The sequence below is a fragment of the Dipteris shenzhenensis genome, chromosome 1 (assembly GCF_047967505.1).
Source record: "Dipteris shenzhenensis isolate YYH24624 ecotype China chromosome 1, Dip_SZ_1.0, whole genome shotgun sequence".
Taxonomy (NCBI): domain Eukaryota; kingdom Viridiplantae; phylum Streptophyta; class Polypodiopsida; order Gleicheniales; family Dipteridaceae; genus Dipteris; species Dipteris shenzhenensis.
The window spans coordinates 31,129,246-31,156,157 of NC_141596.1; the positions used below are offsets into that span (position 1 = coordinate 31,129,246).

The 26,912-nt window shown below is 43.5% G+C and overlaps 1 protein-coding gene across 3 annotated transcripts in view; it reads right to left on the bottom strand.

Moving 5' to 3' along the window:
- Window positions 1-3,223: 3,223 nt before the first annotated feature.
- The window catches only part of LOC147905693 (PH, RCC1 and FYVE domains-containing protein 1-like), a 34,667-nt gene continuing 10,978 nt past the window's right edge, over window positions 3,224-26,912 (bottom strand). For 2 of the 3 annotated variants that reach the window (XM_087374085.1, XM_087374076.1), the window contains 4 exons: window positions 24,688-26,814; window positions 10,874-11,020; window positions 4,195-4,676; window positions 3,224-3,956 (listed from right to left, as the gene is read on the bottom strand). In XM_087374085.1, coding sequence (XP_087230211.1) covers window positions 3,782-3,956; window positions 4,195-4,676; window positions 10,874-11,020; window positions 24,688-26,814 — 2,931 coding nt within the window. In that variant the 3' untranslated portion in view covers window positions 3,224-3,781. Of the gene's footprint in view, window positions 3,957-4,194; window positions 4,719-10,873; window positions 11,021-24,687; window positions 26,815-26,912 lie in introns of those variants that run through there. The other variant, XM_087374093.1, reaches the window with a different exon arrangement.

The following is a 26,912-nucleotide window of genomic DNA, read 5'->3' on the forward strand; positions in this document are numbered from 1 at the left end:
CCCAATTGCCATGACTTTTGTTTTGGCAATGTTTACTTGCATTCTTGAATGTTTGTAGAATTTGTCCGATGCATCTAGGTGTGCATGCATGCCCTTGCAACAAAGAGGACCACATCATCGGTGTAGATAAGTAGGAGTAGGGCATATCCCACAATCTAGACTCCCCCTCCACCATGGGCTCTCATCCATTCTTCCAATTCATCAATGAACAATCTAAACAAGGTTGGTCAGAGAGGAAGCTTGCTTGACCCCTATGTCACTGCTTATTATTACCTTCCCTTAGTTGTAAGTGCCATCAGCTAGTGGTTGTGCCAATTCGGCTAGCACTTCTCATATTGTCTAAGCATCACTTCTTTGAGTAGAAGTTGCAAGCCTCTCCCACATTTTTTTGCATGGTACTATGTCAAATGTGGTACTGTGCCATCAGCTAGTGGTTGTGCCAGTTCGGCTAGCACCTCTCATATTGTCTAAGCATGGCTTCTTTGAGTACAAGTTGCAAGCCTCTCCCACATTTTTTTTGCATGAAATTGCGTCAAATTTCTTCTTGAAGTCCACAAATTAGCAATACAAGGCTTTCCTCATATTCTTGACCCCCTCTATTGCACCCCTTACAGTGACCAAATGGTCCAATGTTGAGTATTTGGGACAAAATCTTGTCTAGGATGGTTGCCTTACTCCTTGTTCCTCTACTCACTTATTGATCTTCTACTCGAAGATGGTGCCCAACGGTTTAGCCAACAAACTACTCACCATGATGGTTTTGTAGCTTGTTGCTATCTTGTTGTCCCCCCTTATGGATTAGCACGATCCTTGATTTGCCACCTTTTGGGGAACACTTCTTCCAATTCTTTGTCATTAGACTCGTGAGCGCTCCTTTGGTTTTGTCTCATCCCCATGTTAATATCTCCGCCGCAACTAAGCCTTGTGGGTCCGGTGCCTTCCAGCTAGTTTCTTCAGCACACTCTCCATGCCTTCACTTGTGATGATTCCATCAATGGCCTTGATGGAATAGTTTTGAGTGGTCTTTTGTGCACTATCCTTCTTGTATAGGTTCCGCATAAATCAAGTAATGTCATCCCACTCACATGCTCACCCTGTGCTTTGGTCTCGTGTAGCTTTTGGAAGAATTTTCTAGGGTTTTTCTTGAGCTCTTCGAAGTGTTCCTGCTATTTGTTTCTTAGAAAGTCTCATATTTTTCTTGACTGTTAATCTATAATCTTTTGCTTTGGCCCCTTTCCCCTCCATCTTTGCTATTTTCCATGATTTATTTCTTGTTATGGACCCTTAGTTGAACATGTGATTGTAGGGCATGCCTAAGCTCCTCCCCTTGCCCTTTGGAAAGCATTTGTGGGCTGCTTTTTGCAGGAATTTTGTCAGACATTTGTCCATCTCTTGGCAAATGCAAGGCATCTAGCATTGAGAGATTGCTTTCTCTAATCCCTTGTAAACATGGGCCTTTTTATATTCCATTTTCAAACGTGCGGGGGTATGTCATGTGTTTCTAGTTTCCTAGTTGGCCTTGTCCCTTCGATCTCGGGGAGAGGGCCCTATGGTCAGACTCCATAGTGTCCCCCTCGATCTTGAAGTATTTCAATATGTGTCTTGCATCTGGTCTGACGACTATGCGGTCTATCACACTTGAGCTTTATGGGGTTGTGCATGTGTGGCCTCCCGTGTTTCCAAAAGGGAGGTGCCATTGCATATCTGTAGCCCGAAGCACCCACATTGAGTGATTCAGTGTTTTACCAAGTGGGTAAGGTCTCCTATGTCTTCAGATGACCTCTTCCAACCCCTTCTTTCCTCACTGTCTTCTTCCACTTCTTCCATCCACAATGGATCTCTCCCTTCCACTATTATGGTGCCCTGCCTCATCCTATTCATGCATTAAAGTCCCCTGCCAGTATGATTGCATGGTCTTTAGAGTACGCAGCTATATCTTCCCCCAAATCCATGAACGGTCACCTCGTGATATGCTGTTGTCGTCTTTGTAAATGGGACATTGCGGGAGCACAAAATAGCATGCTGCCAGTCGGATATTCCCCTCATTTGTTGCCATCTCCAACCACATGTATTGTTTCTGCAGGTCTTCCTTCATGACCTCAATTGTATTCTCCCAATCTTTCTGATGAACATTTTATCCCCCTAAAGCCCCTTCCTCCTATGGAATTTTTTGGATTCCATATTCATTTCTTGGAAAATCCTTACATCTCTGGGATACCGTGCTGTTCACGTTCCCATGTCTCTAATGCCAACAGCAGGTCAGTTTCTGATATCTCTTCTTCAAATGCGAGGGGTTTGTCTAGAGACATCCTGAGGGTCTCAATCGCTACGCATTTGCATTTGCATTCTCCTTCTTTCCCCCTTCAAGCTTGCAGCATCTCTGGGATCCCATGCCGTTCGTGTTCCCATGTCTATAATGCCAACAGCACGTCAGTTTCTGACACCTCTTCTTCAAATGTGAGGGGTTTGTCTAGAGACATCTTCTTAAGGGTCTCATTCCCTACGCATTTGCATTTGCATTCTCCTTCTTTCCTCCTTCAACTTTGTGCTTCTTCCGAACTTTTCAAATATGATCAATCCACCTAGCCATTGGTCTTCTCAAATAAAAATGCATTGACCGGTCCCATTAGCTTCAGCTTAAGAACCAACAAAAGGGCCTCTATAAAGTATTAAGCAATCCCAGACAGTCCTACAAAAGGTTCATTGACAACCCATCCTCTCTTTCAAAAGAAGATGAAAAAACAAGGAAGCAGCACAGCCACAGTAAGATAAAGACAAAGAAGAAAAACCTCAAAAGATAGTTGCATGAAATATACTTCTTGTCACACGGAAAATGATGAAAATAGGCGAAGAATTACTAGTCAGTGATAATACTGTATTCCCATGATTCTTTGTCTTCAGACAGCAAAGAGTCTCTAAAACTTCCTGATTTCCTTTGTCTCTTTTAAAACCTCTACTACAGAAGGATGGCCGCTTATATATATTGCTCCTCCATCAATGAACAAGGAATCAAAACTTCCAGGGTATAAATAGCTCAAAGCAAAGAAGTAAAGTGTAAGCGTTCTACACGAGTCCCTAGAGAGCATCCAACTCAAGATTTGGAGGCTTTAATATCAATTCTTACAGACAGCCCATTTTAAGCATGCAAAGATTCTCAATGTCCAACCATAAAATTGAAATAAACACACCAGTATCCAATACGCAGGTTGAAAAAACTGTAGCAGATAAAAATCTGCAAAATCAAATGATATAACATGCAGATTATTTTGCTATTCACACACTTCCCTGCTGTGAATACTGTGCACTCATCATTAGCAGTGGTTATTTATTCGGACTTTACAACTTATGGATGTTACATTTGCCTCTTGCAGTATAGCATCATCCGTACCTATAAGGAGAGTTCCCGGACTCTCTGCAAACCTCTCTGGAAACAATCAATGATGTAAATGCCACACATGCAGAGGGCACCCTGTAGTTGCTTGTGGATTGCAGAACTCTGGATCTGCCCGTCATGCTTTGCTCGTTCAAACTGACGAAGGAGAACCTTGATCTCCTGGCCATTTTCCTTTGTCTGTAGCTCCTAAGAGCATCAAGACTTTCATGATTCTCAGTCAAAGCAAGACATTATCACGTTAGTACCAGGCTGTGTCTTTCGTGAAAAAGAGAAACGGTTCCTGTGCCTGGACCCTGTGGTGATTTAATAAATAGGCTTGGCCTGCCTATCTGTATCAGCACTGAAACTCAAACATGTTCTTCCTCAAATGTGTATGGTGCTTAAGTGCTAGCCGAGTCTGGAAGCAGTAGAAGTAGAGGACGTTTCATCACCTTCTGGTTTTGGTATTAGAAATTGTCCCATAGCTGACCTTTCTACCACCCGAACATTGTACTGCTCATGTACCCTAGCCTTATTATCCTGCCACCATAACTCTGCCTGCTTTTCACTGAAGCGCTTTCGACTGCAAGATCAGCATGTCATCAATCAGTAATATGACTAGTTGATATGTAATAAATGGACGAACTACCATACAATCAAACTTTGAAAACTTCATCATCAAGAGCATCAATTTTATGTCCTAGTCGAAGTTTCCAGAATCAGAGCATTCAATGCAAGTTTGAAATCTTCATAAGGATAAGGGGAAGATGCACATGTTTGCATAGAAATCAAAGACCGGAGTCCTACATCATTAGAATCACCTGAATCTTACACGCTTGAGGTCCCGTCCACCACCTGGCAAAGACATTAGGGTGATATATACCCCCTGTTCATCCTGCTCAACCCATTCATCTCCAGGTTGATGTCCATTATCTGTTGGAGTAGAGCTCGTGTTCCTTGATCTGTCTTCACTTCTAAGGTGAGCATCCGACCCGTCCATATCTTCTGTTAACCTGCTTGGAACATGAGATGTGATCCCTCTTCCATAGGCATGGATTGGTCCATCACGGACAGAAAATGGATTCGCTGTGCCATTAGCTGCTTCTAGAACAGCTGGAGTGGAGTTTGGAGCACCTTTACTATTATGAAGTGGATTGTTTCCATTCATATCTGGCGATGCCAATCCGTAAGGAGCTGACGATGGCCGTACGCCCGCAGGAACATCTGTATGAAAAAGTGGAACTGTTGCAAATCTATTGTAACGATGAAAATCTCCAGGCAACCGTTCTGTCATAACCTTGAGCTGTTTCATTCAACAACACACTCTAGTGACTCCTAGGTGCATCTGTAAAGTAAGAAAAAACGTAAAAAGACTTGACGAACAGCTAGTCAACAATATGCATTTGCTTGTTCAAAATTTAGCTCAATGATAAAGTTCAGAGTGCTCGTCTATATCAGCAGCCTTTCAAAGAGGTAAAATCCATCAAAGATCAAAGTTAGGTAAGGCAGGAAACATAGTAGTTTCATGTGCATATTAAAGTCTTATCTATTTGAAATCTTTCCAGAGAGCAGACCTTTCTTATTAGAATTATAGGAACAATTCCAGTTTTGATGGAGAACACGCCTTAAGCTGTGACATTATAAAATTGGGACTTTGCTATGGTCCGATCCAAGATACGCAGCAATACTTGTAATCTGCATTTGTTTCAAGTACTCTAAATATTGAAAGGTTGCTTAAAAATTTTACACCTCAGCATTGTGCATCAAGGTGTTATCTTCCATTTTTAAATGGCTAGTGTTTAACAATTAATAACTGGAGCGTATGTCTATTACATGCTCATAGAAGCACAGCTGATGATAGTAACAATAAGAAAACTAGCTTAGTAGTTCTCTGTTAAGCTATTACATGCATCACAAAACATAGACTGCAAGATATTGTACCAGAAAGCATAAAATTTATCATTATCATCACTTTTCATTCTAATGAAAAAATATCCTTGTTGTTTACATATGAGAGAGCACAGCTAAAGACATAGTTTTTCCATACGCGTATGTTATTGATACCAAACGTTTGCAAATGTCTGAAAAAAAGACGTATGAAATTCCACGGGGTTTTTTTTGGGGGGGGGGGAGGAGGGGGGGGACCATTGAGACTCTAGAGTTAGCACACCAAAGCTAGAGTCTTGACTTTTGTAGCCTCTTTCCTTTTTCGCAGTCTCATTTCTTTTTTGCCAAGGCTTTTAGGGTTTTCAGCTTTGATGCTTGAAAGTTGAAAGTTGGAACTTGGAAGCTTTTCCTATACTTGTCTTCTTTTAAAGTTTTAAGCCTCATGACTCTTCAATCCTTGATCATTGATGTTTTTGGCGACTGATGAATCATGAAGTGACAAGTCTTTCAATGTTTGTGAATCTAGATTCTGTAAGTGTTTATGGTTTAAGATATATTTTTGGAATGCTTTAGTTGAAACTTGAAACTTGAACTTGCTAATAAAATTTCCTATACCTTATGTTTTGAAAGTAGGAAAAATTTTACAGCCATGTATGGTTCAGCCAAGGGGGTTTTCCCATACTTCCATACCTGTATGCATATGCTGTACAGAAAAAACTATGGCTGAAGACATGCCTCGGTGTCAAGAGAGCCTCCAAAGCAATGTGCAGCACTCCTATAGAAGACAAGCGTTAGTTAAGGATGCAACCCTTACCCCCAGAGTGCTGAGGTTGGGTTTCCATCATCTGATGAGAAGTCTTCTCCCTGCCTTTAAGATAAGGCACATGAGGCTAAAGCCAAGAAAACGGAACTCAACCCATGGCAAAGATCTATCAATTCTTAGTACATTAATCACAAAAAACTCCTACTCTCCAACAGAATAGCCCAAAGAGCATCAATAACCTCTTTATCTACAAAAGGTGTTCTAAGACATAGCTCACAATCATAGTGATAATAGGTGGTACCATTCTTCAAACCCAACCTTGGCCTATATCATTGAGTTATTTCTCAATCTCACATCTACTTTGAAAATACTTCTATAAAAATTGCTTGACAAGATAGTTGGAATGGGTAGGATTAATCATTAGCATGTACAACCCATCCCCAGCCTGTAATAGTCGGAGTCTCATAATGGAGCTAAACCATATTTAAGATCGTTGCTAGCTTGGTTGCCTTCTTTTGTCTTAAAGAGGCTTTATAAGTGGTCAATAAAGTCCACCAATGACCATGTGATGGCCCCTACTCCAAAACCTGATATTCAAGATGCTACACACACACGCGCGCGTATGTATGTACGTACATAGGGGGGGGGGGGGGGGGTGTGCGTGTGTGTGTGTGTGTGTGTGTGTGTTTCAGTAAAGAATGTGAGTGAGGGTGCTACTCTTATTGTGGATAAGACCTTGATATTGTTGTTATCTTTTATGGCACGAAGCATGCAAGTGGAAGCTAGGATGACCCAGAGTCTCTTAATGAAATCTGTTATAGTGGGTGGCAATTCTACTCATTTTGCTTTAGATACAGGTTGATGGACCTCTTTTGCAAGAGTGCAGCTGATGAGCAAGCATTGCATACTCCACAGCCGGGGGGGGGGATGTCATGTGAAATTATATTTTGTTACTACTCGGGGTGGTTAGTGAGTTTTAGTGACACTGTGTAGGAGGCTATGTTGGGTTTGTTTTGTAAGTCCACCTCCGCTATGGAGTCCAGAGGGAGGTGGAGTCTCGAGCGAGCTTTCAAATGAAACCCGTTTCATGTTGATCCGGTATATAGTCCAAGTACTAACACACAAAATAGACTAAGTCCTACATCACCATATCATTGTATATCTCTACACTGTGCTTGAAACTGGTGCATGTGATAGCACATAGACACATACATACATATGTATGTATCCAAGAGCATGCCCAAACTCATCTTCCTAAGTCAAAAACAAATAGTGCATTTTTAACCTCATGATAGGGATGGCTACTATGACATTCGATCAACATCATCGGCACCCAATGATGGGTATAGATCATTGTATAAAACATATGCTCACACAAACACTCCGATCTACACACCAGCCATTTATACAAAGCTCCTCATAACAAGCTTTTATCAACGCTCCAAAGGGAAGGGTAGGCTCGGCCGTTGACGAAGGCTAGCACTAAAGGAGAAAGCTTATCAGAAGGAAGTCTAATTTCTCTTCATTCAAGCTACGACTTCTACAAGCTAAGAGTATTTCAATTTAGTCCCATACAAACATTTATATGCAAAACAACTTAGAAATTAGAAGTCGGTGATGTGAGCAGAGAGAAGCCTCAGGCTGACTCTCATAGGTACAACAAATCGTTCCTCCTAGTCAAGCACCAGTCCTCCCAAGTCAACTGGAATTGCAAGGTTGTAACTTGTACTAGAGTCACGATCATTGCATTCCATTTCTAGGTTCTAGGATCATGATGAAACGACTCTAAGAACCAAGAAATTATCATGCTTTGCAATGTTTGTATGCAGCAACTATGGAGGAGATGTACCAAACGAGCACATGTAGCCAGTTGGAATTAGATCAAGATTGAACCATTGGAAGAATGTAGTTTCAATGAGGACATCATCGATGATGTAACATGTGAAGGGCATCATGATACACTCAACGATGCCTTGGTGGTGGAAGATAATTTTGTAGTGAGTGTACAAAAGGACAATGCTAGAAAGATCATTGCAATTGAGCATGCCACAACTTCAAGAAAAACTTAACAAATTGGAATTTGCATGTCTACTAATAAGGTAGAAACATGTATCTATATGAATTCAAGAACATGCCCAAATCGATCCTCTAAAACCAAATTTTCACCCATAATAGTCACCCACAAGGTTGAAAACCATAAACTCATATCATGCATACTAGAGACTAGCCACAATGATAATTCTTACCCACATTTTCAACGCTCAACAATGGGTGTAGATCATATTATAAACATATGCTCACAAACCTACACACCCACAAGCACAAGAGGATCCATTTGTACAAAGGCCTTCATACGAAGTTTCTATTGGCACTCTAGGAAGGGCACACTCAATCATGACAAAGGCTACTACCAAAGGAGAAGGGTAATCAAAAAGTAGTCCATGTTCCCTTCATCCAAGCTTCATTTGTCTTATACCAGCATTTCTAAGGAAAAAAAGATTAGAAAAGAAATTGATGGTCTCTTCCCCCCTTCTAGTATAGCTTGGATGCTCTTGATCCTCTTCTCGCGCGAAGTGAGATCAACCATATCATACGCTTAGACCTGCTTCAGCTCTATATGTCACAGACATGGGAGGGGACCAGGATTTCCCCACCAAGGCCAGATTTTACCCCTTCATACTCTCAAGACCGTAGCTTGGTAATTAGTATCAAGTCCAGCGTTCAGTCTGGAGTACTGGTGAACCAATCTGAACGACTAGAAGTGCGAGACAACAATGTGGCGACCACTTCTTGAGAGTGTCAGAGGACAAAGTGATCATCAGACCATAGTATTTGGAGGACAAGTGAGTCTCACACGCCTTTAGGATTGCATTGGGCAGATCAGCTAAGGATTGAAACAGGTAGAGCCGCAGGCACATCTTGGGAGCAACGAATCTGCAAATTATGCACATTGGGTGAGGTAGAGACACAGGAGCACTTCTTATGTAGATCCGAGGACCCTACCATTGCCTTTTCCAAGAGGGGCTTGGATTCGGGCCTCTCTCCAGATCAATCCACTTCCAAGACCAGGTCTGTGTCTATCTCTACCTAATGGAGATGAGACATCATAGAGAGACCCTTTTGCACCACATCACAAAGCGAGAGAGGGCGACACAGCACGGATTTTTAAACATTCGAGTCTGCACCTGGACATGTCGAGATAGAGGAGGAGGAGATTGACGACATGAGAGCAATATGGACCAATGAGACGAGACGACGACGAGGGGAGATACAACTAGAGACACTAGAGCCACCCACGATGCAGCAACGGGCTAGAGCACGCATGATGGAGGTCCAACCTCTTCCAGTTCTATTGGGAGACCGCCCGACCAAAGGTGTTCCTATTGATATGGCCCACAGGATACAAAGAGCTCAGAGACCACGCCCTCTATCAAAGTGTGAGACGACCAAACAGACACAAATACGAGACATTTTTGCAGCTCACAGGAGGGCCACCATGGCACCTGGATATGTCTTCTAACTCCTTATGTGAGACTCAGTCTAGCTATTAGTCACTTGTTCTAGAGTTTACATGTTTGTATCTCTGGTTTTAGTCTAGTATAGTTCTCAGCAAAGGGTCTTAGTGTGCCCTTTGCCTCAGCCCTTTGTGGCTTGTATGAGTATGTGTCACTTTTGATTTTGTACTTTGTCTCATAGGCCCGTGAGGCCTTTTGAAGACGTAAATACACCTTTCTTTCTTTCTTTCTCCATTGTTGTCACATCGAGAGCTGCGTAAATTGGATATTTGACTTTTCCCCATCACTTGTCTTGCTTGTATCGTTCCCCAATCATGTGTCCTCTTCTCAGCTCGTCTCATCACATCAACCTAAGGTGATGTAAACTGTTGGCTGTGGTTACCTGCAACTAGGTCATTAGCCAGACAACACTCCTCGAACAAGTGGCCCTAGGCTGATAGTAATATCCCTGCAATTGTTTGACCCATTCCTCAATAGCCTTGCAATGTTTGGAGCCATTCGTGCAGGACACCAATTCTATCAAACGTATTGGAGCTGGAATACATGGGCAGACCAGTATCTTGAGCATGCTTCGCTGAAGTAATGTGTGATTCATTTTCCTCAGTTACATAACACTCAGATGCAAAGTCCTCTAAGACACTTTCCCTATGAATGTGTGACAAAATAGATGCTTGAGAAAATATCTCTTAAGAGAGCTAAATATTGTACAGCTTTACAGCTTAGATCTTAGTCTCAAATCCTCTATGAATCAAAGAACATCTGACTGCAAACTCTGGTTGTTCTTGAGCTGCCCAATGCAAAAGATTCATTTGTCTCCACATGATGAATGTGATTCCTAAACACTATACTCGCCACATTGGTGAAGCCAGATTTTTTATTAAGATAAGGGAAATGTAGTAATTATGCAATGTTATCACCAAGCACTTTTAGTCAATTTCTTGTTGAGAATGAACTCTAACGTGGCAAAGGCAACACTGATTTAGACATTGAGCAGTAAATAGTCTCAATGGTACTTCTTAGACTTCAGCACTCGATGAGTGTAACTCTGATTAACTACTTTGTATGTACCCACCCGTGTCTAGGATGCTTGCTGGCAAACCTTCAATATGTACGTGACATATGTATGTACGTGGGCAACCACCATAGCACAAATATGATGGCTTTAAAAGAAGGAGCTAAGCTTGTACGCAGGGACAAGCCACAATATACTGTTTTGTGTAAATTGTCACGTTGTAATTGTGCCCACAGTTCTTGAGAATGGAGAACACCCATCTTCACGAATTACATCTTTAGCACACAAACTAGTTTTCTGAAAGCATGGATACTGAAAAGAACCTGTGCTGTTAGTGACTTGATCACTTCCTTTGCAGCTTTGCATTTTGCTGTTTCCTCTCCAGCTATGCTAATGGCTTCTTGTAACTGACGTGCTGAATGCTTCAGATCCACATCTTGAAGTTGACAACGGCGAGTGAGATTCTCCACCTGTAAAAGGATTAAAATGATTAAAGGCCTCCAAGAAATAATCACAATAAAAGGAACTTACTTAAATAAAGAGTGGAAATTTTAAGCCAAAGAGCCACAGTATAGTATAAGGACTGATATGTTACCATTTACAACTTTCATTGCCAGTAAACATAACAACATGAACAGGGAGTTATAACATAAAATGATGATAAGGGCAGTCAGAACTATGTATATATAAAACTAAGGTGAAATCCAAAAGATGCTTCTACCTACAAATCCAGGTAACAAGTGTGCACTTATTCTTGATCGTGACATTTCTCAGTATCCACATCTATGCCAACTGCTTGTCTTCATCATCCAGCTTATCCCTCTCAAACTGCTTCAGATTCTTACAGAAGAAAATTAATGAACTAATGTTGCTTGGAGCTGTCCAGAGGTGGGAGTATCAGCCTTCTCCCGCATGAAGAATACTAATCCGAAACTGTTTAGCTGTAATTCAGGACTATCAGTCTTAAGGCTCCTATGAGTGGGCTGCTCCAGCTCCTCCGCCATCCTCTTGCCCTCCCTCATATCCTTTCGTTGCCCTCTCCCTCCCCTCGTTCCTCTCACACTTCCTCCTAATCATTCCGCTTAGCCCTTGAATTCAATTCATAGGTCTGCCACCCACCAGTACATGGCTTGGATCTTGGTTCGGAACCGAAGAAAAAAGATACTATGCAAACAAGAATACAAAAAGAAGAACTCCAAGAAGGAAGCAGACAAAAAGCAGATGGAGACACCTATGGATTTGGACACCTACCCTCCTCCACAGGAGAAAGTTACGAGACAAGGAGATGAGGTCCTCGTGGAGGACCCATCCAGCATTCAGGAGGTCCATAGGTATAGGACCCTACAGCGGGATGAGACACCTACCCTGCCGCTAGAGACCGCAGTGGTCGATGGCACTACTTCCCCTCTTTGGTAGCGAAAGTAGGCAATCTGGCAAGCCTGACAATGCCGATGTCCCAATCCTCCCTCCACCCTCTCCATCCCCCCAAGGAAGTATCCTCTCCCTCTCTCCCGCCACTTCTCCGGACTCTAGGGTTAACAACCCCCCCCCCTCCCAGTCGCTTTGTCAAGAAATCCAGTCTCCCTCTCCAGCCTCATGCCTCGTCCCCTCTCCCATCCAGCTCTCCCCCCCCCCCCCCCCAAAAAAAAGGTCTCTGATCTGGTGCCAAAGGAGGTAGGCAAAAGCCACTCCTTGCAGCCTCCCCATCCTTAGCTTCCTCCTCTTCGAGGCTAATTTGCAGTCCCATTGCAGGACAACCCTGAATGAGGATTTCTTGAGGGATGGTCCATGGGACTACATGAATGTTCCTCCAAACTATCTATTGGAGTTATGTGCATCTCATAGTGAGTGAGGGCTGACTTGTGGGTGTGCCCGCCCAGTTCAGGATAGGTTTCCATGTGGGTAGAGGCCTTTACCAAGGCTATAGGTAGGGCTGAATAGCCCAGGTTTGTAGGGCCACCTGGCAAGGCCAACTTAGGGCCTAACCTTGGTTGGGTCAACATCGGCCACATGGCTGGCCTTGGGTCACATGGCAGGGCCCTGCCCTCCTTTGTGGAGCATCTCTTGGAGCATCTCTCTCTCTCTCTCTCTCTCTCTCTCTCTCTCTCTCTGTGTCTCACATGCCTCGCCCCACATCCTGCACTCTCTTCACTAGAGGAGGGGTAAAGGATGCCGTAATGAAACTTCATAATGGCCGAGCGAAGGATCATGAGGGGTTATGCACTAAGTTCATTGCATATGGGATTAACCTCCTAGCCCCTCTCTTAGCAAAGCTTTTTAATGAAGCTGTTTGTTTGGGGTTTCCACACACTTGAACCATTAACACTATACTATCTCACCCATCCACAAGGCGGGGATCTCATGAGCCCGGAGAACTACATGACCATTATGATTGGACATGTCATGTCCAAGATTTATGCATCAGTACTTGACTCCAAGGTTAGCAGACTTGCAAAGTGTCGAGGACTTAGAGCAGCAAGACAGGCCGGATTCCGGCGTGATCATGGAACCATGGACCACATTCTCAGCTCAGATGTATCATCAAGGAGGCGAGGTCACGGAAGCAGAGGGTTTATTGTTGCTTTGTGGATTTCCGTAAGGCATTTGACACGGTTCCGAGAGCCTGCCTCATACGGCGCCTACAAGACTTGGGTTATAACCAGGAGATCATTTGGGCTGTCATGGCACTTTACGAGAGAGTTTCAGGCAGAGTTCGGGCAGGATCCGGGTGGACAGACGAGATCATGAGCACCATCGGGGTCAAACAAGGGTGTCCTTTGTCGCCTACCTTGTTTGGCCTCTACATTGATGAGCTTGAGACAGTGATGCAGACACAGGGGGGTGTAGGTCGCTTTCTTCACATCGAGAGCGGCAGAGCAGAGCGACTACCCAGGGAGAGGCGCATATGCACACTGTGTGACATGCAGGAGGTTGAGATAGAGGAGCATTTCATCTTCAGGTGTCCTATGTACTATGAGATCCGAGGACATTTCCACTGCCTCTTCACGGATAGTTAAGGGATTTTGGCCCATTTCCTCTCCTACCCAGACCAGTGGTGGTTGGCAGGTTTCATTCATGAGGCACTTAGACACCGCGAGAGGATACTCTAAGCACGAAGACAGGAGCAGACTTCTTCCTCGGTTGATCCCTCTCAGAGCTCTATCACGGAGTTCTTTTAACTAGATCACATGGATCCCCACGAGATGAGGCCTCGACATTACCGTGGCCCGGAGCCTGTGACCCGACAGCTCACACAGAGGGTCGACACACAGATCACACTTAGAGAGATCCCCTCCTTGTTTAGAGTCAGAGCCCGACCGACGGGGGTCACAGTAGCCCTGGTCAGACGTAGAGCTACGACCAGGAGACGTGCCAGGACCGCACCGCTAAGTGGCCAACAACACTCTATTGCCGACTTCATGCCTCCACTGCCTCATCCATCCTGATATCTTGCTACTGCCGATGATGATGATGATATTGATGATGATGCTGAGATTGATATATAGTCGACCATTGACATGACTATGTTGTACATAGGACTTAGTACTACCATTCTGCATTTTTGCATTTTGCATTGGTATGGATGCTCGTTTAGTAGCTCCACTACCACAGCTTGTTGTATCAGGATTTTTACAATCTCGTAGACCCATCGGTCTTCCAAAGACTTTAATAAATTTTCTTTCTTTTCTTACTCTCTGTGTGTGTGTGTGTGTGTGTCTACTTCCACACTACACCACTCTCATAGGGTATCAGACGTTGGATTGGCCAAGGACCAAGGAAGGGTAGCATTCAGGCGCATTTTCGGAAGGCTTGTGCTACGTAGATAATATTCACCTCAAGGGCTGTTTCGCTGCATGCAAGGCTGGTTCACAACAACCGAGGTGTCTGCCTTGAGCGTGGACACATTGTGCTAATCGGATTTCTGTTCGCAGCAGCCTTTTCCAAGCCGTGGTCTTGCCCTAGTAGCAGCATCTATGTGACAGCTTGCATACAGGCAAAAGACACATGAAGGTGATTTGTAACAGAGGCCCTTGAAGGGCTGGTTCTAGGTGATTTCAGAGGCAGCAGGAGTAATCCGCCCAAAGCAATCTGATGCAGCAATTCCCAGCGGACTGTTCGTGGAGATTTGGAACAGCGGGCCCAGCCTGCCGAAGAAGACATGGGGCTGATGAAAGCAGAGGTCTGAACAGCATGCACACGAGGACATGTGGCAGCCGTTCAGGGCTGTCTGCCCACGGTGACATGAGGCAGCAATTCGGAGCAGAAGCACGGGTCGGCTGTTGGAGAAGGCAGCACGGTGCTGAGTCTTCTCTCTCCCTTACCCCACCTCCCCTTTCCATCTCTTCTTGTCCGTCTGGTAGACTGTTTTTGCAAGGACCCGCAGCAAGGTGCGAGGTATGGAATAGTTCCATGGGCCTCATTTGGACGAATATGGATGCACACTCCCATGTGCACAAGAGTGTATGGGGGACATGCTACTCCAATGAGAAGCATGGTCACTTGGCACAAGATTGCTGGAATAAGTGCACATTCAAGGCAAGGGACAAGTCTTCCCCAGGTCGAGACAAGTTCGAGGATTTACATTCTTCGACAAGGGTTTCAGAGTTTCTAATGGCAGAACCTGTTTCAAAGGCTCCGGAAGGTGTGTTCCTCTAGTTTAAAGACTCCCCCACAGGTCACAACCAGAGAGGGCTTGTGGGAAGGAGGTTGAGCTGCTTCTGGCCCTAATCTGTTGTAATTCTGGCACACAAGGTAACAGTGTGGAAATATGGTTCAAGGTTCACTGCTTGGTGGCACAGAGACTACGGACCTGATGTGTACCAACCAAAGTCCGGAGTTCCTGTACATGACGTGCTCATTGGAGGATACAGGTCATGGTGTCTACCACAAATCACTAGGAGGCTTCTCTTAGAGATCACATCGCAAAGATTTGGAGATTGAGATCCTTTCAGAGGGGATCAGCTGCTCTTCCAAGAAATTAGTGCACTTCTCCAGCCGTGAGGCTGCGATCAGGAGAAGGGCACTTTGGGATAGAGAGAGGGCCTCTCGTGTGAGCTTGGCAGCCATACAGAGATTGGAAAGAGGGCACCAAGGAGTTCTTGTGTGATGGGGAGTATGCAGATTTCCAAAGCAGAGATCCACGCCATGCAAAAAGCTAGATTAGAGTACAGATCTCATGCTAGGCTGCATTTTGGACTTAAAGTGAAGACCGAGTTACCAGAGACTTCTTTCAGACTACAGGTCCCACCCATTCAAGAGAGGGCATCAAAAGTTTGGGAAGGCCGAATGGCACCCTTGCAACTAGCCCACAGGGTGTGGGATTTGTGGCCATGGACTTTGATAGATCGTTGCTTGGCACTACTTCATGCCTCACGGATACTTGGCAGCCAAGGGGGAGGCTTGGAGGAGTACGAGGAGTGTGTTCACGAAGGAGATAAGTACTGGTCTTATGAGGCCTTTGACTATCAATGAGCTCGAGAGAGCAATCAAAGCCCTGCCAAAAGGCAAGTGTCCAAGAGAGGATGATTTACTGCTGATCTTTTTCTAGTCTCATTGGGATCTTATGAGCTCATGCCTTCTCACAACTTCTCAGGATTGGATTCCATTCCACACCCACACACTTCACCCATGTGTTTCATATACAAAGATTATGAGTAGGGTCCTCATCCCCAGTCCACGAGCATGCATCCCATTGGCTTGCTAATCACCCACTTACCCATGCACTCTCTCGCTTCCACTACGAAGAGATTTCCAACATCCCCTCTCAATGTCAACATGTGAAACTTACGAGCATTGATACAAGATTACATAGCATGCGGTAGGAAAATGCCAATGCACAAGATGCATGTTCGCATCTTATACCTCTTTCACTCAGAGGATTCCATCAGAAGTGTCTTTTAACGAGCTCACAAAGTTGTCCACCTCACATGGCTTCTTTTGCAAGATGACCGATTTCACCACAATGATGACACTTCCTTCGTGAAGGGTCTTTCAAAAAACAATGGGCCTCATCATGACCCTTACAAAAATTACATTTGAACCAATTGAAAAACTTTTTCTTCTTCCCATGGACTATGGATCGGGTCAATGCTTAACCTGTAGAAGTGAGTGGGATAGAATAGATGCATCATGGCACAAAGAGAGAGAGCTCAAGTGAGGCAAAATCTATTGTATTAGAATGAAGGAACATCCTCCCTTATATAGAGTGAGAGGTAGGTGTAGGCACCTCCCCTATATCAGTGGCAATCAGCCCCTACATCAGTGGGACTGGCTAAATAGGAACCTCCCATGTGGGGACCTTTGTGCTTACATCATCACTTAGGTCACACACTAGACACCTCATAGCACTAGGTGTGCTTCCACAACACACACACACATGTGACTCCCCTAGATGCACACATGCACCTTAGAGCAAGCCCTTGATCACACTTATCCCAACATACCCCCCCCTCAAGGATTTGCCTTTTACTATGTCAAGGATACATCTAGTCACATAGTTTCTCATGCCATCTCATCGTGGTCACACATGCCATCTCATGGTGGTCAATGATAAATCTATGGCTAGGATCTCATGCTAGCAAAGGTGCCCAAGGGTCAAGGTTTACAAAAATGGGATAGACCGAACACATATCACATGGCCTACATCATATGGTGACCAGAGGTGATTTACAAAAGACAAAACACATAGCATTCTTTTTGGAGTACTACTCCAGGCAGAGAACCTCAATATTTGACCAAGTGATGATAAACAAAAAATGCAAAGACAAATTGCTCAAAAGGCAAAGTCCTTGTCTTCTACCACAAAGTTTGATGCTTCATTTGTTGATGGAGGTCTCTCTTCAACCAGATTTGTCATACTCCTCTTTTTCTCATTGCAAAACTTCTCTAAGTGATTGTTCTTGCCACAATAAGAGCAAGGGTTGATTTTATAACAATCATTCTCAAGATGATTATTTTTCCTACAATGTTTGCATGCCTTGTACCTGCTCTTTGAAAACTTCACTGCAAGTGCTTCTGTGTGCATTTTACCCATTCTTGAAGTGTTCTTTATTTCCTCTTCTTACAAAGCACTGATGATGCCCTTCAGTGTGGTTGGGGAAGATTCTCCGAAGTAGTAACCACATAGTCAAAGTCTTGAGGCATACTCTTTAAGAGCACATCCACAGCATCATCCTCAGTGACAGGAGAGTTAATTGAGCTAGTTGTGTCATAAGACTCCTCATAGTATTAACATGAACAGCAACATTATCTCCCTCCATTTTAAGTTCAAAGAACTTAATTTTCAAATGTAATTTGGAAGTATGAGAGCTAGCACCAAATAATATGTCTAACTTATGCCATGCTTCAAAAGGGGATTCCAAATTTGAAATGTGGTGTACATAATCATCTCCCAAACCTAATGCAATTATTGCATAAGCTTTCTCTATCCTTTTTGCATCTGCAGGTGTAGAAGTAGAGTCAGTGGCCTTCCCTTTACCTTTGGTTGTAGTTGATTCACCTTCTTGAGAGAATTGAGTTCCTGCCTTGACTAAGTCCCATAAATTTTCTTTCATAAGCATAAACTTTATCTTCATCTGCCAAGTATGAAAGCCTTGGCCATTGAACTTGTCAAATTTATAGGTAGCCATGAGAGAATCTTACCTTTTTCAGGCAGTGTCTACTCTCTTACAAAATGACTAATCTTGTTGAACAAAGAAATCTCCCTCACCACACAAATGTAGATTGTAAGAGATAAACTCAAAAAATCCTATTTGTTTAGCATATTCATACCCAGTTGGCTTCTCCCAAAGTTTCTTGGCTAGGGTCTTCTTTACTTTGAACTTTGTCCTTCTTGTAATCTTCTTCAAGTGCTTAGCATTGGAAGAACAATCAGAGCTTGGCATCTTGACAAGAGATTAGTTCCAACTTCAATCTGAAATTACATTCTCTGATCTGTACCTTAGCATCACTTCATTCCTCGAACATCATCCTAGCATTTACTCTAGCATCAAGTTTTCAAAACTGTCAAAAATGCTTTGCAGAATACTAGCTCAACTTAGAGGGCAGAATTCACACAACTGGAGAAGAGTTTGAGAGGGCTTTCTATGCAAAACTAAAGCTTGAATACCAAGATAGCTTAGGCGAAATAGTGCGCCATTCTGTCTGGAAGAGCTGCGCCTTCTTCGACTGTTCTTTCCTTCATTTCTCCTCGCTCCAGCAAGCATTGGCCCTCAGAATTCACCAATAGCAAGCTCTAGGCATAGCCTAACTTGTGCTTGAAGGATTTTGGCAGTAGGTGAGTACAGAGGCGAAAATGCATGTTTTTTCGTCAACCTCTGTTTGGATCAACACGGGTGATAGAGACTATCTCTGAAGGAATGCTCTGAGCAAGAGGTGCACCCCATAGGGTAGAGTCTTCAGCTAAGAGGGCGTGGTAAAAGACGCAAGGAATGGAGAGAAAAAAGCTAAGCCATTTCTGAAGAGGAAGGAAGAAGAAAGCTTCAAAAGTAGGTGATGGAGAAGATGATGAGGTGGCACTACCAAAGTGGGTTCTCTAAAGCCTACCAGCTCTGATACCAAATGTAGAAGTGAGTGGGATAGAATAGATGCATCATGGCACAAAGAGAGAGAGCTCAAGTCAGGCAAAATCCATTGTATTAGAATGAAAGAACATCCTCCATTATATAGAGTGAGAGGTAGGTGTAGGCACCTCCCCTATATCAGTGGCAATCAACCCCTACATCAGTGGGACTGGCTAAATCAAAGGAACCTCCCATGTGGGGACCTTTGTGCTTACATCATCACTTAGGTCACACACTGGACACCTCATAGCACTAGGTGTGCTTCTACAACACACACACACACACACACATGTGACTCCCCTAGATGCACACATGCACCTTAGAGCAAGCCTTTGATCACACTTATCCCAACATAACCTCCACCCGTTAAGCGCAATAACAGCCAATGCTTGCTCTTCAATATCCTCATCATCCGTAATGATGTCAATCTGCTTCGTCCATTTCACATAGGGCCACAAACCTTTGTATATCAACAAGTACTTGACTTGTGTCTGCCACGTGTAAAACCCCTCTTCATCAAATGGCTTGATATGACCAAAAGAAATTTCTTTTCTCACCATTTCAAAGGAATACAAGTGCTGTAAGTGGTAGACATGCAGAAAAGATGAAGGCAATAATAGCCAATAAATGGCTCAAAAAACTAGCTCCTTAAATGCCTTGGGAAAAAGTAAAGGAAAGATGCAGTCAACTGCAATGTTGACTTTCTGAAACGAACCTTTGGAGAGGCTTTATGGGCCAAAAAATTAAGGATGTGACGTGTCAATTATCAGCCAAAGGTTGAAGTGTAAAACAAAAGCGTCGAAAAAACTTCGGCATTGAAATCTCGGCGAGTAGAGGTCCTCAGCTGCAACTTGCAGTAGTAGTATGTAGTTTCTCTTTCAATAAAGAACTGTGTAGCAACTTAAAGAGTAATACATGCATGCTCACAAAGAGCGAAACATAGTCTGGTAAAAAATAAGGAGAAATAGCAATAGAAGAGCTGAATCGCTGTTATGAAGCTCGCAGATCCAAGAAAAGACTTGTAGTTTATATGCATGAAATCAGTTGGCGTTGACACTCTGATAATAACCATTACTAAGAGGATAAAGAGATCGATGCCCAAAAATAGCCAGTGGTGTCATATAGACCAGCAAAGGAAAGTCGTCACGGCTATGCTCAAGTGCGACAAAACCGTGAACCGAAGAAAGTATTGGACTGTAGAGATGAAGGCCTTCGCCAGTCAACCCTCTTGTATAGTCCCACAAAAAAGCAGCTCATAAAACTTTAACTGGCTCGATATGCCATAGGCCATCAACAACCTCCACAAATGCATAGTCTACCAAAGCGTTCCAAGACAATTTCACAAACAACACGGACCCTTAATGTCACAGGAGACTAAGCAAACAAGCTACAGTTCACTAACATAGACTCTACAAGTAGCAAGTGGGAAGTGGGAGCAGAATGGCAAGGCTCTATTACCATGTAGAAAGAATGGATCTCTAAGCTCAATGGAGAGAGGAGACTCAAAACGAGGGTGGAAGCTCACATAAGAGTTCAAAAATGGGAGACAAGAAGAGAGAGAGACCAAGCTTATCCAACTTCCAATATTGGATTTCATTCCATAACCACACAATTCAACCATGTGTGTTCTCATACAAAGAGTAGGATTAGGGTCCTCAGCCCCAATCCACAAACATGCATCCCATTGGCTTGCTAATCACCCACTCACCCATGCACTCTCTTGCTTTCACAAGGAAGAAATTTCCAACACACGGACTTGGATGATCCCAGAATATGATAGACCCAATTGAGAGTGCAGTTCTGAGGACTGGAGAGTAGTTCAAGAGCCACATGTTGCACAGGCTCATTCATGTCTTGGGTATTTCACCAAACATGAGATATTGCTTTTGGTGGTGGGTATCTCAAGCCAATTCTCTTTCACATTTACGGTGCGGGATGACGATAGGATGCAAAGACAATAGGTCAAAATGGAGGAGTTTGGAGGATGTACACCTCAAAGAGTCAAGATAGTAGCTCAATATCAGAGGAGGTGGTACATTGATTCAAATCCATGCACAACAAAGGAAGTGGCTTGGAGGTGGTGTGTTTGGGAGAGAAGACTCTTGCAGAGGCTTCATTGGGTCCCAGGAGAGTAGTTTTGGAGAGACCCTGTCATTCAAGATGCCCCTGATATTCCCTTTTCTCAGCTATTCATTGTGTATGTCCCCCCATACATTGAACAATGGAAAATATTAGTTGTGGAGAAGAGAAGAGGGGTGAAAAGGAAAGGAAAAGGGCATGATTAAACTAAGGGATAAAGGGGGGAGGGAGGAGTTTCAATTAAGAGGGACCACTTAAGAAGGGGGCATTAAAGAAGAAGGCAAGTGCTAAGGGGGAGGGATACTAGGGACCATTTGAGGGGACTTTAAAGAAGAACTCACGTACTAAAGGGGGAGGGGGAGGGGGAGGAGGGACCCTTTATAATATTTTAGTTAGCACTAGTTATGCTCTTCCACTCTATAGCTTAGTGGTAGGGCTCACATGTGGGAAAGACAACATTGTGGGTTCGAATCCTACCCTCTTGAATAATGTGCACTCCTCTTAGACATAGCTTAAATAAATAAATTAACCCAAATAAGTTAATTAATCCATGGACAAACATAAGTTAATTAGCCTCCATGATCCAAAACAAATAGGAATAAAATAAAGTTGAGATTAGGCAAGAGGCGTTACAAAAATTGGAATTAACCACAAATTAATGAGCCACAAGAATCATGATCCAAAATAACAAAGAAAACTATGGACAAAGGAAAGAGATAGCAACACTGCATGGGTCCAATCTGCCCCCTCTAGATGATGGCTCTTGGTTCCCATCAGAATATTCATAATTGCATATTCCAAAGGCAAAGAGCCAAGAATAGTGCATCTAAAACCATCCCTTTTTCCCAAAGTACAAGATTCCTTTTACAAAGCCACTTTGGACTCACTTTATCCAAAATTATCTACGTCCCTTACTTTTTACAAAGCCACTTTGGGCTTACTTTATCCAAAAATGGAATATGCCTTCTATCCACAAATATTGCCTAAGGTTTCACATTATCAATCAAATACAAAATACCCCCTTGTTAGTTCCATCACTTGTACTCAAGCCATCAATTATATTAGTTGTTAACAATCAAGTGAACAAATCACCAACTCAATCAATCCCAATACAATTGCGCTTAAAGTACAATAATCAAACATAACACCAATAACACTAGCGACATCCATATTAACATGGAATCATCCACAATACCAACCATCTAGCGTGGCAAATCACAAGCTAGTTAAGTGTCCCCAACAAAACCACACAAAGTATCCACTAGGACCCTTGCCATGTCCGATGCACTCCTATGGAATACTTTGCCATAGGCACACTTGACTAAAAATAAAATAATGTCCATAGCAAGAAATATCAGGAAATACAATTTCGTACAAGAGGATCCAAATGGGGAGGATTGTTGGCATGCTAGCCACAGCAAAGCATTGGTACATACTGGGAGTATCTCAGAGGTTTTCTTGAGATCTCCCACTTCCTTGGCTATTAGCACATAGAGCCCTTGCAGTGGGACCTTGGCCATGCTCATGATGTGGTTTCGCAGACGAAACTCAGAGGCACTGCATTTACTGGCACATGAGGTTTGAAGGAGAGCTTTGAGGATGGTATTTGCTAGGACTCAGGATGAGATGGTGGTGACCTGGGGAGCAGTAACCTAGGTTACAAATAGAGGACTTGCTTGTGGTTACGAGCACATTCAGGGGAGCTTGTCCTTCAGACTGCTACGGCAGGAGTTGATCTTCATCCCTAATGTGAAGAACCAAACTTTTCGAGAATGCAAATGTATGCAATGCATGCAGAATGTGAATACCAATTGGCCCTTCAATCGAGAAGAGCGCCCTCGTGAGAGTACTTGTTTCTATTTCGACCTACCTGCAAGGGGTGTGTGTGAAATGGCGGATGAATGCAAGGTGAATGAAGAATGCAACGTGAGATTCACAATGAAAGGGTGATACCCTTTCATTAATGAAAGGGTGATACCCTTTCATTAATGTCCCTTGAGATCACTCAAGTTCCATCTTCCCATTTACACCTACCCTTAGCCTGTGACCCATGCATCTACCATTCAATGCACTTTAATGCACCCTTCTCTTCCTATTGCCCCTAGGACCTAGACACGTGTGTGCACATTTTTATTAATAGAATAAGTGTCACATGTCCAATGTTACACCATTGGCATATAATATATAATAATGTTTTAATGTCTACTAATCACAAATTAGTGATTTCTCTTGTCATGACACCCTACTTAGAACTTCACGGAGACAAGGTGGACACTTGGAGACTCCAAGGAGACTCAAATAGCACAGGGTGTAGGAGGGAGGATTTTATCAGTATATGGGAGCCAGGCCCTTTCCTTCATTTCACAGATGGTGGTATAATATGGCATTATAAACCACCAGAGTGGCTATTTCTTCAGCCCTTTGTATGAGGTAATCCCCATAGAGCAGCCAGCCATGGGGTTATCATATTATACCTTCCTCGGGGAGTTTTTTTCCCTTGTCCGTGTCACGATGGAGTATACTAATAGAATGTTCTATTCTCTGAAAAAAAAGGTACTGAAATTCTGTTACCCTATGGAAGTTGTGATTGAAGGGTATTATAAGGATTTTTATTCACTGGCTTTGCTCTGCAATGATATCTTGCAGTTTTAAAGAATGAGTTCTGCAAAAGTATCAAATTGTGCCACTCTACAACAATTGTGATTGAATGGCATTGCAAGGGACTTCTTGTCATTGTCTTTGCTCTGTAATGCAAACCCTCGATATGGCCAAAGTTCACCTCAATTTCCAGGAGATGATTAACACTGTTCATGTTGGTCCATAAATAAATGTGCAATACTTGAGTAGACATATCTTTATACATCTGACCACCTATTTTTGAGACATGATGATACAACTAAGAAAACAGCAGTATATGTATTGTAATCCATACTATGCATGGAAAACTTCACAACTCACAAGCGCTGTGAGCAGATTCTCATGAACTCATGCACTCAGACCAAACACATTTTGTGATGCTAGATTTGGGAGCAAACCTGATCTTTCTCTATTAACATGACATCTACAGTCTTTGGCATGATTTGCTCTCTCTATAAAATTCTTAAAGTGTAGGTAGCAAGTTAGTTCAAGGATTCAAGTCAGTCAGGCTCATTATTAGAGTCTTGGCATCACAATCCACAATTGGTAAGGTTTATTGACATCATTTAGTAATTAAGGATTAGACTCCTAGGCGTACTGGAAGTATGGAGCTCTTCCAAGAGGAAAGGACTCACCCAGCAACAAGGCACACTCAGCCTTAACCTGACAACCTAAGTGAAATAGCAGCGAATATCTAAATTTTAGTTAAATAACAGGTTATCAGTCACCTCAATCTGGACATTTGTATGCAATCTAAATGTTACTTGTATGTAACATTACTACACTATATTTTTAGAATTCCTGCACGTCGTGAAAACATGATGGCGTGCAAAACTGAAAAAAAGTTACAAATGTCTTACCTGTGACCTTAACTTCAAAATCTCCTGAGCAAGACTTTCATTTGTTCTTCTCATATCATCTTCGATTAACTTTGGGGAGGTAAGACCCATCAAAGTTGGGGTCGGAGTTGTAGAACGAGGAGGACTTGGCCTTCTTGAAGGTATGGGAGACGTGGCTCTGGATACAATTCTTGACTGCGGAACTGAAGCAGACAGTAATCTTCTAGAGGGCCCAAAAGCTGGATATTGTGACAATCCATTTCGAACAGGTGAAACACGGCTACTTGATGTCTCTGTTTTCCTGTTACGTTTTGAATATAATTTGGATTCATTGAGCTTGAACTGTTCGAGAGCCGTCAGCTTAGACATGGGTGGTTGAGGCCGTGGGACCTTTGCATCCAATTTCTCTTGTCTCTCTTTGCTATCAACTTGTCGTCTTGTGGCTCCCCCCCTTTTATTCCCAAGTCCTTGAAATATAGCACCAGTTTCAGCTGCTTTCTTCAACTTAACATAGCATGGTTCACAAACACGATAGGGTTTATTGGGGTTTGGAGCCATTGATGCCTTCAATGCCTTTTTGGAGCTGCAGGCATGACAAAAGACAAGCCCACAGTTGTAACAATTATGGCGCTTTCTAGTAAATCCAAAGGGCTGTCTACAACCTGAGCACATTGAATGATCAGCCCCTGATACCCACTTATGAAGGCAAATAGCTGCTGAAAAGCTAGAACCACAGGCAATACTCTTAACCTGTTTGTCCTTCAATGCCTCAACTAATGTTGGAGTTTTTTTGTCTTCAAAATCTCCATGCCCCAGCCTTCCATTAGCTCCTTTCCCCCAAGTGTATACTTCTGTCTTCGATGTCAAGACTGCCACATGGAATGCACCGCAAGCTATCTCGTCTACAAATGCTTCACGGAGCTTGTTCTCAACTCGTACGGGAACCTTTCCCTGTGCATGAGGATCTCCTAACTGCCCGTAGACTGTGCTTCCCATTGTGAAAACTTGGCCCAAAGTGGTGAGTGCCACAGTAAGACTATGTCCACAAGCCACCTGCCGGATATTGTACTCTACAAGAGCTGCTACACAGGTTGGCACAAGCTTTTGTTCCTTGTCGCCATGCCCCAGCCGACCTTTGTCACCATCTCCCCAAGTGAAAAGTTTCCCAGATGAACAAGTACTACCACCAGCTGAGCCTGCCATCACTTCTACAATTGCAGCTGTATGCCAAACACCACAGGCTACCCTAACTGTTTTTAATCCCTTCAAAGAATCCACTTCTCTGGGAGAAGATGCACTGCTCCTGTCACCATGACCAAGCACCCCAAAAGTACCATCGCCAAAAGTGAACAGTTGCCCTGCAGAAGCAACCAGAGCTGTGTGCCAAGGACCACAAGAAACTGCTGCCACATGCAGCCCCTCAAGTGGACCATTTACTCTCTTAGGCATCCAGTGGCTCACATCATTACCGTGACCTAGAAGTCCAAAATTATGAGTCCCATCACCCCATGTGTAAAGTTCCCCTGAGAGGGTTACGGCACAAGAATGATACTCACCACAAGCAATAAGTTCTACATTTGTGTTTGCAAGAGCCTCAACAAGCTGAGGATGCGAAACATCCGCATCAATTCCATGTCCAAGTCGCCCTCCAGATTCTTCACCCCAGCAAAAGACCTCACCTTGCTTGGTGACCAAAGCAGCATGCCTACCACCACAAGCAACAGTTTGAACATCCAGTACCACTGTAGACTCCATAGCCTTGGGAAGGTCTGCATCCATCTTTGCTCCTACTGCTTGGCCGACTCTGTATGGACCACCACCTAAGATCCCATCTCCAATCCCTTCCCCCCACATGTATACATCACCCAAGGCATCGCCATCATCCTGCCCTGAACCCTGACTTGAGGAGCTTACAGCACTTGACATACTAACCCTAAAAGCTTCCAGGGACGCTACACGAATCTGTGAATGCACACTATCTGAGCCCATATCTGAGCCTACCGAGTGTACAGATCCACCAACTGAATTTGATTCAAAAAAACTCTTCGAGCTTATGGGGCGCAAATCATCCTCTGATAATGCCTTCCCTGATCCACGACGAGGAGGACTACCATAGGGACTTGGGCTACATAGTGTGTCTCCAGCTTCCTGAATTGTTAAGATAATGCAGATCAATAATCTACAGTGCATGAAGATAAAGGACCACAGCGGTGCATGACCCTTGTGGAAAATCTTAAGATAAAAGG